Below are 12,777 nucleotides of genomic sequence, written 5' to 3'. Positions count from 1 at the left end.
GGAGTGAATTCATATTCACTATAGTGCACTATAATAGTCATTAGGGGGTGAATTTATATTCACTATAGTGCACTATAATAGTCATTAGGGGGTGAATTTATATTCACTATAGTGCACTATAATAGTCATTAGGGGGTGAATTTATATTCACTATAGTGCAGCGATTAAAACAGGGTGCATTCTGCATCCCAAAACGCAGTTTATACTGTAGTTAAGGGACGCAATAAAACAACGACCTCTGTCCTCTGCATCCACGGGATGTAGTGTTTTTTATTCTAGTTTATTTTGCTAGCTTTAGTTATAATAATCATTTCTTCTTCTGTTTTCTACATGAATATAAGCACATTATAACCATATAAAATGAAATGGGAGTTAAATGCTGCAATTTGTAAAAAATTGTAAAAATATGACTCCTAACGTCGTTGAAGTGGGACTCATAAAATGTCCCTGGGACTCGGCTATAAAAGAATCCCGGGACTCATTACATTGAAAACCTATTTACATCACTGCTAGTGCACTATAATAGTCATTAGTCAGAAGGGAGTGAATTCGCACGCAGCATTGAGACTAATATTGGGGAGGAGGTGCTATTGTGGTGATGGGCCAAGACGGGCGGTCTATGAGACTATAGTCTCTGTTGTGTTCTGGAGAGAATGCTGTTTGCCAACCTGTTACTTTTACTGCGGTTACTGGGGTTTAACCCATTCTGACCTGAGATCAGATTAAAAAAATGTCTTCTACATCCTGACAGTTTTCTGACAAAGCTATGTCAGTCGTTCTTCGATTTTTCAAAAATAGCAGACCTAAAGAACCTAAACCTAGTCTTAACCTCAGTAAAACTATGACTAACCCGTCCCTATAACCTTATTCCTAACCTAAACCACAGCAATACAAGAACTGCTGCGCTCGAGCCTTCCAGTTTAATACCATTAATGCCCTGCTTCATCATACAAGTGTCTAACAAAAGTAGTGAAGTTCAAGTTTGTAGATAGGCTATTTTCACAATTTTATAAAAAATAAAAAATAATACAAAAAATAGCCATTAGAGAGGTTTCCACTCCAAAAGCGATTATATGCAGTATATTGTAATGGAGGTAATATTTCAAAATGAGCATATTTATAGGCGTTATTCACACATAACTGATGCTTCCGACGTCTTGCTAGCTAGGCTGCCTGCCTTCTATTTCAGCCAGGGATCCTGGTCCAATCATCTGTTGTCATCACTTATCTGTCAGATGACTGTGAAAACTGTGAACACTTTCTGTACTAGAAGTAGCTTTGGAATATTGTGTTTTGTTTGTGTTTTTTTGCACTGCTAAATTTTTGTACGAGTAAAAGATAAAAGTATGAATAGATATTAAACTTGGCATGTGATTTGGCTGCTCTGCTTTGAGACTGTACCTATACGCTGTAGTGTGGACCTAGCAGATCTCCTTGACTGTACTGTCTATCGCAGCACATTTACTGGAATAAACCAAAACATCTGTCTACAAGTATAAGTGTATATTTGTAAAATAATAATAATAAAAATAAATCTGATTACATTTCTTTGACCAAAATATTCTTGATTCTTGATGTACAGCAGGGATACTCAAATAGATTTACCTGTGGGCAACATTACAAAAATGGCAAGGGGCCAGGGGCCAGTAGATAAAATTATGACATTAATGATACTTGATAACTTCTCTCTTTCAATTGCTTCCTGCCTGTCCAATTGTCCATGAGTAGCTGTCTGCCTGCCTGTCCAATTCTCCATGAGTAGCTGTCTGTCTGCCTGTCTATGAGTAGCTGTCTGACTGCCTGCCTGTCCAATTCTCCATGAGTAGCTGTCTGTCTGTCTGCCTGTCTATGAGTAGCTGTCTGCCTGCCTGCCAGCCAGCAAGTTGGTTAACAGAAAATAAATTGTTATGGCTGAGTAAAATAAAATACAATAAACACAATTTGCCTGAAAATAGATTACCCAGCTATGACCTTTTTCATGAAAAAAAATGAGTAGTGATATGGCTGACTGAGTAAAATAAAACAATCTACCTGAAAATAGATAGCTATAAGTGAAGAGCAATTTCCGCAATTTCCGCAATTACCATTTCCGCAATTACCATTTCCGCAATTTCCTCAATTTCCATTTCCGCAATTTCCATTTCCACCATTTCCGCAATTTCCGCAATTACATTTCCGCAATTTCCATTTGCACCATTTCCGCAATTTCCATTTCCGCAATTTCCATTTCCATTTCCAACTATTAATGGCAGCTGGGTTTCATCATTCAAATAAAATAGAATTCTGTCCGTTTAGCTATAAAATTATGTCAGGGAATAGGGATACACAGTATATGTCTTTCATTTGCATTGCATCTCCCCCCCCCAAGCTTTTATTTTCGTTCGAGTAATAGTACAACTCTAATAGTATTACTTATAATAATGTAATTAAAGATAACTTCATTCAGATTTATTTATTTTTATTTCATTTTCCAGATTTTTCTTTCTTCATTTTTTTAGATTTTCATTGGTGGGCCAGTCATAATGGTCCCGCGGGCCTGATGTGGCCCGCGGGCCTGAGGTTGAGTATCACTGATGTACAGTATTTCATTGATGTTTGCATTGAGAAAATAATGCAAATACATGAACATGCAGTATATTCTATCTGTTAAAAGTATAACCCCCCTCCCCCCCCACAATTGTTTTAATAATAACAAAAGTACATAGTTTTCCATCTCGTCTTTTATTGCGTCTTTCTTGACATCATGGCATCATGTCTCTTTCCCCTCCCATCCCTCTCTTCTCTCCTTCTTCCTCTCATTTACCTTCCATTAGGAAGCTTCTCTCCGTAAAACAAGATGACACTGATGGAGGTCTGGGTTGTGTAGTTACCTTTGTGACGATGTAACTCCCAGGTATTGGAGGAAAAAAATAAATATCATGACAGAAACGTTCCAGTCAGTCCAAATCCTAATCTGTGATGTGTGAAATTAAACGAGCCATTTCCTTAACAATTAACAAAATATGTAGATTCTGTAGAATAACTACTGTATGTTTACGTATTATCCTTCTAAACCTACATATGTTCCTGCTCTTCTACAGCCAGCAAGTCGAAGAAATTGCAGATTGAGGCTTTCACCTTTGCTTTTATGAAATATCCGAGATCATTAGGGTTTATGTATATAGATGCTTGTTCTGAATATATATTCGAATGCTCGTTTGACCACTTCAAAATAATCATTCATCTTAACCGAAAAAAGCCTGCTTCCTGTGAATCGTTTTATTTTCATTTAATTAATTTGTATTTATCTTTCCACAATACTAGGAGTGAGCTTGTCGAGTAAGGTTGTCGATCTTCTATATTTGGTCCACGACATGTTTCCAAATGACTGAAATCAGTCGTGGTGACTGAGAACTTTAATCCATGCGGTTTAAAATGTTTTGATATTCCAAAATCGTCTCGTCGTTGACTTAGCGTTGCATAGTGAAACAGCTCTCAAAATCCACTCTTTACGCACATAAACAAACGCAACAAAGGCTGATTCTGCCAATACAGTATAGGTCTATTAGAATTATAAGTATTGAAGTCAAGATATTTTGATATTTATATTTGGAGTTACGTCATGGCAAGGTAAGCACACAACCTCTACCAACGTGTAACGTTGCTTTAAGGTGGAAATACTGCTTATCATCCCCTCAGCAATAATAGTGTTGACACTGATTCACAGACAGACCCACATGATACACTGACTGGACACATAAGTTAGTTAATGATAATAATACACACACCTGGAAGTGTTGTTGATGTGTTTGTGGGTATTTTCTAGCTTGTTTGCACATTGTTACAAATGGAAGTTAGTTTTGTACAGGTAATACAATGGGTAGTATACAGTTGGTAGAAAACAGTGGCCATCATGACTCATGAGTCAGGGGTCTTCAACATTTTTCAGCCCAAGGACCCATTAGCTGACACACACGCACACACACACACACACACACACACACACACACACACACACACACACACACACACACACACACACACACACACACACACACACACACACAATACACACAACTTGACCATTCACTCTCTACTTGCTATGCACTCCTTTCCCTCTACATCAAAACCCTGTGCTGAAAATGGCCGATCTACAAGCTCACCACAACGCCTCGCTCTGTGAGCTTATAGTATGTAGATCAGCTATTTTGGGCTAAAGTTCTCCTCCGAACAGGGATGCTATAGGGTTAAAAAAAAGAAAAATAAATTTCACACAAAGATTTGGCGGCCCCCCTGTATAAACTCTGAGGACCCCCCTAGGCACTAGTGGTCCCGGACCCCCTGTAGAAACTCTGAGGACCCCCCCTAGGCCCTAGGGGTCCCGGACCCCCTGTTGAAGACCCGTCACCCCTGCGTGATGTCAATGGGAAATGAAACGTAACTTAAGACACTTGCTACCGTGCTCTCCAAACAAACGCAAACCCATCTCGTAAACACAGGTACACTCGCTCACGTACACTATAGTCTCATACTGTACATACACACACACACGCACGTGCTGAAAAACCCCACGTTCATAACAGAAAACGATGTCTTTGCAAAAGATCTGTCAGTTTATTCTACATTCATTCAGCACCAAATGACGTGTGGGGGCGTTGGTTTGAGATGGACGGGGCTGGCTGATAAAGACACTCAGACGGAGTGGGAGTGGAGGGAGAGTTGAGCCCGCCCGATGCTCAATTATTTCCGCGCAATGCAATCCCGCCGGAGAGGTCTAAATTATAGACCAACGATTGCTGACGTCTTTGAGCGATATTTTGTAAAGAAAAGTGCAAAAGAATCCATTTTTGGGGAAAAAGTTTCGATTTGATTAAAGTTTCATTTTTTTTTTCAACATTTCTGAAGATCATTATTTGTTTTTTTTTTACAATTGCCTGCCTAGAATGACCAGATTTGAACCCAATAAAACTGGGAAAAGCATCTGCCATTTTAGATTTTAGCCGACTTGTGCCGATTCTCAACCAATAAGAAGGCTGATTCTACAAATGCCTTAAAAAACAGCAGATACACACAAGCTCACAGCACGTCACTTCGTAGCGCATTACCAGCTTGTACATCTGATATTGTGATATTCTTGAAAGAACTACTGGTTTAGAAGGCATTTGTATAGAACCGGCCTTCTTATCGGTCGAGAATCGGCACGCCGGGCTGCAAAATTGCACATACCGTACCCATGTGAAATAACAATGACCCAAAAAGTCACATAACGGCTGATTATCATAATTATGTATAGGCTATGGGTCTGGCTCTAGTGGTGGTGGTGGGGGGGTAGTGGATACTGCAGCGACACTGGACATCACATCACACTCACAGGACAAGACGAGACAGGACAGCACTGAGGCAGGAAGCGGAGGGGGTGGAGAGAGTCCAGAAAGCAGAGCCCAAGGGAGGGAACGTGTTGTTGTGGTGATGTTTTTAGGGCTGCCTGTCCGTCGCCATTATACGACGATTAGTTAGTTGCTCAAATACTTGTGGTTAACGATTTTCATTGTGTTTGTGTGGTCGAACAATTTTTGGAGTATTATGAATACAAATTTGGCTTTTAGGCTTCGTATGCTAAAGTTGCACGGGGCAGATATGCGTATTATATAAAGAACTTTCATATTTAATAAGCTTGGTATTATTTCTTATTATTCTTATATTTGTAATGGAAAGGAGTATGAGGATTATGCAAAAAAATATTGTCTCAAATTTGTCACAGGCCTTGTTGCGTTGTGACGGTTTGTGGTTGGTGGGAGTTATTTTCGAGTCTCATCTTTGATCCATTTCATCCAGGGATTTTTAAATATATATATTATTTTAAATAGATTTTGCTTCTTCTACTAGGCTAGTGCAAAGCTATACGTATTTCATGTGTGTGTGTGTGTGTGTGTGTGTGTGTGTGTGTGTGTGTGTGTGTGTGTGTGTGTGTGTGTGTGTGTGTGTGTGTGTGTGTGTGTGTGTGTGTGTGTGTGTGTGTGTGTGTGTTAGGGTTGCATGATATTGACATTTTATGCGATAATGCCCATGGTCATATTTAGCAAAAATGATAAACAATATTTTTTTGGCTGGTGTAGTAGTGGCCTGTCAAAAACTATGAAATAGGAGTGGGAGAAATTGGAGAGTGCCGTAAATACTGTCATTTGTAGCTGACGGTTGGAAACCTCATATGTCCAAAACGGTTACGTTTCAGGATTCAAATTCAAAAATTTAAAAAGTAGCAGATCTACAAGCTCAAAACATGTCGCCTCGTGTCCGTTCCACACTTGTGGATCTGGTATTTTGAATGCTTTTGCGTGACGCTGTAGTATGAGGGCGTTAATTTACAAAAAAAAAACATAAAATGTTTGAATGTGGAGATAAGAGGTTTCAGCCCGACAGCGACATTGTGGCATTGGTTCAGAGCAACATATTGTGGAAGAAAAAGAATAGTGCTGCAGCTGGGAGTTCAAAGGGAAGGCCGTATAATAGGGCTGAAACTATAGCCATTATTTTCTTAGCATTTATTCTATCCATTTACTTTTTGGAGAGTTTTGCTCAGCATCATTCAAGTCAAGTCTAAAGCTGTGTTAATTTGTCCCACCAACGTGGTTGGCACGTAATACTGTACAATACTGATGTGATGACATTATACCATGCATCCCTAGTGTGTGTGTGTGTGTGTGTGTGTGTGTGTGTGTGTGTGTGTGTGTGTGTGTGTGTGTGTGTGTGTGTGTGTAAAGATAAAGGGGGGCCCTTGGCTCTGTGTTCTGGGGCTCGGCTCAGCTCAGCTCAGCTCAGATGACGCTCTCAAACAGCAGTGTGCTCTTGCCTCCTGCAGGGGGCAGCAGTTTGGCCTCAGACTCAGGCGCCAGGTACTCCAGGTGGTGTCTGCCCCACACCGGGGCGGTCAGGTGCTGCCACCGCTAGAGAGAGACACACACACACGCACGCACGCACGCACGCACAGACAGACAGACAGACAGACAGACAGACAGACAGACAGACAGACAGACAGACAGACAGACAGACAGACAGACAGACAGACAGACAGACAGACAGACAGACAGACAGACAGACAGACGGACAGACGGATTAAAGTTAAATAAAATGTGTTTCCTAAACAATTAGCACAGTATGTATGTAGACTTTTTGTTGTTTTTTAATGTCCTAAATATTGTCCATACTGTTCTATATACAGCCAACCAGTTGAGGAATTGATTCACTGATTGAGGCTTTAACCTTTGCTTTTATTAATAATTATTAAATATCCAAGACCGTTTTATGGAAGATGCTTCTGAACATGTATTCTATTGCTAGTTTGACAACTTCAAACACTCTTTCTTCCTAAAATAGGAATAGTTTTGGGTGCAAAACATGCTTCCATTGAAGACCAAATGACTGATTCCTCAGAATGCCATAGAAGGGATTGTACGCTGTCTTCCTGGACTGGAGAGTTCAGCACCATATTCTCGTCTCTTCTAATGAGTAATGAAAACATGGCAAACGCCTGCACTCAATTCCACAGTATAAATAAAGACCAGAGGCGATAGAGCCTTTTAATAAAGACCAGAGGCGATAGAGCCTTTTCCATCATAGCCCCCACATTATGGAATGCGCTCCCCCCCCAATGTCAAACTGGCCCCCTTCATTGAGACCTTTATTAAATCCCACCTAAAGACCCACCTCTACACCTTGGCTTTTTAACCCCGGTTGAGTTTCTATGGTCCATGTTTTGCATCCGTTTTGCATCCGTCTCTTGTGTTTAGCTACAGTGTATTTATAGTTTTATTCTTCTGTACAGCACTTTGTAAACTCTTGAGTTGTAAAAATGCGCTTTATAAATAAAGTGGATTGGATTGGATTGGAATATTTCACTCTTGGAAAACGGACCCAACGTGGGTCCGTACGGGTTCCAATGTTTACATTCTCACAGTTAAATTAACACTGTCCTGGGGGTCGTAACCCAAGGAGACGGATTCCTTCTGACTATCAACAGCTGAAAACAGAAACACACACACACACGCACGCACAGTGCACACACACACACACACACACACACACACACACACACACACACACACACACACACACACACACATACACACACAACACACTGACCTCTCGCAGAGAGCCTTTGCAGCGCAGTAGTTTGTAGAGGGCTGTAACGGGGATACAGAGCATGGAGGACAGGGCCAGAGCCCAGCCCAGCATCTCCCCCCACCAGGGGTAGGTGTACACCGTGTTGTAGGTGAGGGGCTTGTAGTTCATCACATGGAACAGGAACACTCCCTGTGCAAAAGCAAACCGCAGCGGCTCAAAAGGTCAAGGTTTTTATTTGCATGCAACAGTGGACACAAAGCACTTGACAACCAACCACTAGCACTAGCAACAATAGATGCTCCTGGTCAAATATTACTCAATCACGAGCAAAGGAGAATTCAGGGGAAAACCACCCATTTTCAACATTTTACTATGTCATTAATATACCTTAGAGCTGTTGTGTGGAAATAATAAAAAGTCCCCCCATTTTGTGTTTCCTAGAACTGTAATTATGAAACAAATCATTAACATGATGCTAATGATTTTTACAGGTACATTAATGATAGTAATAGTAAAATGTTGAAAATTAGTGGAATGCCCCTTTAAGTACGGGAGTAGCATATGCTTTTAAGTATTCAAAGTGCTTTAAAAATAAAAGCTTCCAAGAAGACAATTATATTCAATCGTAAATGCTGAAAGAATTGAGTTTACTTACAGGACAACTTCACTCATTTTCAACCTATGTTCATATAATTGGTCGTCCTCAGTACTCACTAATGCTGATGATAATAGGGCACCATTCTTTTCATACTCTGTCTGTCTGTGTATTTTATATTAACGCGAGAACGATGGCTTATAGAGCTCCGCAGGCCCGCCCCCTTTCAGAAAAGCAAGTGGCCCAGGAAGTGGAAGCCCCATGCATTCTCCCATCGGCACTATTAATATAATTTCTTTAAAGACGGTTACGCCGCGGACAAAGCCAATTCGGATCGTGACGAATCATGACAATGAACACAATCTTTTGGGCCGATCAAATCATTAGAAAGAAGAAAAGAAAGTCAGGAGACAACACTATTTGTTTTGTTTTTCGTCTTATAAATTATTTGATCGGCCCAAAAGATTGTGTTCATTGTCATGATTCGTCACGATCCGAATTGGCTTTGTCCGCGGCGTAACCGTCTTTAAATAAATTATATTAAAAGTGCCGATGGGAGAATGCATGGGGCTTCCACTTCCTGGGCCACTCGCTTTTCTGAAAGGGGGCGGGCCTGCGGAGCTCTATAGCATACAGACTTTCCAGGAATAGAAAGCCTGCCGTTTCTATTAGCTTGGACTCCCCATGTATGATGTCACTGGTAGGCGGGTTTCTGAACCGCCCACAGTCCTCCTCTCAGACACAGAGTGAGTAGACAAAAACTGTATCATATTCCTGAGGACCAATTATATGAAGATATGTTGAAAATAGGTAAAGTTGTCCTATAAGTGCAGTACTCAAGTAAAATGTACTTTGTTACTGTCCACCACTGTCACCCCCCCCCCCCCCCCACACACACACACACACACACACACACACCCCCCCCCACACACACACACACAAACATAAAGCGTAAAACCTACCGCACAGACAAGGGGCGTGATGTAGGACCAGCACCACTTCATGTAGGGTAAGGGCCGATAGCCAATCATACGAGCCACGTCATCCATGAAGCGATCAGCGCCTGGCAGAGGGAGACAAAATGTGGTTTGATGACAGCACGAGAGTCCTGCTCCCCTCTCAGTGAAGGAGGATGAGCCGCAACCAGTGTATGCCTCCCCATAAACCCAGGACAACCAGTGTGTGCACCTGTGTGTGTGTGTGTGTGTGTGTGTGTGTGTGTGTGTGTGTGTGTGTGTGTGTGTGTGTGTGTCTCCACATAAATCCAGGTGAACAAGTGTGTATGCCTCCCCATAAACCCAGGTGAACAAGTGTGTGTGTGTGTGTGTGCCTCCACATAAACCCAGGCCAACGAGTATGTGTGCCTCACCGGGCGATTTACAGTAACACGAGGTAATACATTGTATTACCTTGTGTTACTGTAAATCGCCCGTAATACAATGTATTACCTCGTGTTACTGTAAATCACCCTGGATTGCATTCGATACTAATATCAAATGCATAGAAATAGAAGTCTAGAATCATAGGTAAACCAATAAGTCGTAACAGTATAATAATCTGTACATTGAAACTATACGATGCCAGGTCAATAAAAGAACCTGGCGTCCATCTAAATGACATTTTGAACCTTTAAGCATAAGACTGCAAGGTCGTCAAGGCTTGGGCAAGTGCTAGCGGGGCTAAGGTGGAGTCTGAAGAGGGGAGTCTTCAGACTGACTCACCATAAACCCAGGCGATCACCACACACTCCCAGAAGGCCTGCCACAACAGAGTGATGCCACTGGCAGAGTAGTAGTCGAATAGATGGAACACGTACATCCCTCCCTGGGAATGACACGACCACAACAAAGAGGTTAGTCACAGAGGTCCACTTTCTGTCGGGTGGAGACCTCATTATGTTCAAAAGTGTTACTTTTCAGGGTTCAAATTAAAAAATACGACATAATTATGTATCAAAAGTATCAGATCAACAAGCTGAAAACGTGGTGTCGGGCAGAAACCTCATATCTCCATATTCAGATTGTGTTTTTTCGTCAATTAACGCCCTCCTTGATCATATTATTACAGCATTACACAAAAGCATCAAAAGTAGCAGAGCCGCAAGCTCTAAACGTGGCGCGAATCGATCTGACACTTCTGATGACTTTTTGTTTTTAAACTTTTTTCAATTTGAATCCTGAAAAGTAACAGTTTATGGACATATGAGGTTTCCAACCGACAGAGACGATTTGCTACTTGTGATTTTGCGTTCATGTTGTCGTACAGTATATGTGCGGTCAAATATATCATGTCCAGCTGGTGATAAATACAAATCCAATTGCACAGCTGCATACTGAATAATCATACTATACAGCACAGTGTAAATAAAATGCATTATGCAAAGTGAGAAGGGGTATAGGCTGCAGACGTTTGCAGTTTTCACGACCCTGCTGCCCCTGACTTTATCAGAACATTAAGTTTATGATAACATAACGAGAAATATAAGCCATGCACTTGCCCCAATATGGATTCCTTTCACATTTTACAATGGCTATAGTTTAAATGTTTTTTTGTCAACAATGTTCAGGGGCAGAAATATAACATTCCATTTAAACATTTCAATGACGTGGACGTCTCGGGGTCGACTCATAATAAGTACTATATTATGTGCAATTTGGAAGTATAGATCATAACGGATTCCCACCGTATCGGAATGAATGGGCGCTGAGTTGGGCAGTGCAGCCATCACACCGGTGGGTTAATGGGCACTCGCTCAGCTAGCGCCTGGCTCGGACGGGCCCCATGAGGGCCTCAAGCCTGCTTCTGTCAGCACGATCTGCATTGTTTTCAAGTGATGTGAAAAGTGATCAGAATGCGAAATAAGAGATTGATATAGAGATATGGGTTACGCCGCTGCGGTTCTTCCTGTTTTGACTTTGTGCTTTAAAATAAGCTGCTCAACCCCTCGTCGTGTTAATAAGTTATTTCAGTCCCGGGTCGTGAAAAGTGCCTGTGCTAAAAACAGGCCTGCAGCCCAGCAGCGCCCCCTATAGTTACAACTGGATAATTCATTCTTGTTCTGGCACATCAACGTCAAATAGCACAACAGATGATATGAGTTTTTTGAAGTAGTCTGGCCATCACATCAAAGAGAATTCTCCATCTCCATCCATTAGCATCTTTTAAACATTAAATCTATCAATTTCATACCATGTACATGATATATGATACTGACATGACACTGACATGGTACTGACATGATACTGACATGATACTAGATTCCCCTTGCAGCATGAGCACTTGTGTAGGTGTTTCTATAGAGGGTATGCGCATGCTTAAAGTGAATGGCAAATCGAGTAGCAAAGCAACATGCAAAGTGAGTTTAACATTGTTTAATGTTGTTTAATGCAATCAGATATGACTTTTCTGCGTGGATGTATGGGCTGTCAAGGCCAGAAAGTAGTTTTTTGACACTCAGTAGGCGTTCCTGAATAACTTCCTGGTTTGATGATGATGTCACGCGCATACCCTCATGTTAGTGGACATACATAACATGGGGATTTTAATATGCTGCTATTTTCAGGCTTTTTTTTTCTAATTTTCCATTCTTTACTACTTCTCTTTTCACTCCTTGATCTGCAAACATGAAAGCCTGCATAAACAGTGTGACCTCACATTTACCTACATTTAACTGTAACTGTGTATACGTTGATTGATTGATATGTTCTTCTCAGCCATGCACGTTGCCAAACACAACAAGCTACTTCAACTGTACTAGGGATGCCAGAAAGTGACCATCAGCCAAATCGAATAATCGACAGCTCTGCCGATTAAATAATCGATTAATATATTATGCACATGCCATGGTCACATAACCAATATATGTTAGAGAGAGGGGCAGAGAAGAGTGGCTTTGCTCAACTTAATTTATACTTATATTCTCCACTCTGATGAAGGTACATGTTCGATATATCATGCAGCCTTACTTATTAGCCTATATTTTGGCAATATTGTGGAAAATCTTTCTTATTTCTTTATATTATGGTTTGTTGATGCAGTAATGCGATTTGCGATTTCATTCTTTTTTTGTTTGGGTATTAGAA

The 12,777-nt window shown here is 41.1% G+C and overlaps 1 protein-coding gene across 1 annotated transcript in view; it reads right to left on the bottom strand.

Annotated features, from left to right (window-relative positions):
• Nucleotides 1-5,893: 5,893 nt before the first annotated feature.
• The window catches only part of LOC308315804 (sodium- and chloride-dependent creatine transporter 1-like), a 35,648-nt gene continuing 28,764 nt past the window's right edge, over nt 5,894-12,777 (bottom strand). The window contains exons 11-14 of the mRNA XM_080763964.1: nt 10,417-10,519; nt 9,658-9,758; nt 8,119-8,289; nt 5,894-6,923 (exon numbers count right to left, since the gene is read on the bottom strand). Coding sequence (XP_080620090.1) covers nt 6,795-6,923; nt 8,119-8,289; nt 9,658-9,758; nt 10,417-10,519 — 504 coding nt within the window. The 3' untranslated portion in view covers nt 5,894-6,794. The remainder of the gene's footprint in view (nt 6,924-8,118; nt 8,290-9,657; nt 9,759-10,416; nt 10,520-12,777) is intronic.

Source organism: Protomyctophum bolini, assembly GCF_963924005.1.
Source record: "Protomyctophum bolini genome assembly, chromosome: 5".
NCBI lineage: Eukaryota > Metazoa > Chordata > Actinopteri > Myctophiformes > Myctophidae > Protomyctophum > Protomyctophum bolini.
This window is presented reverse-complemented; position numbering and strand designations above follow the sequence as displayed.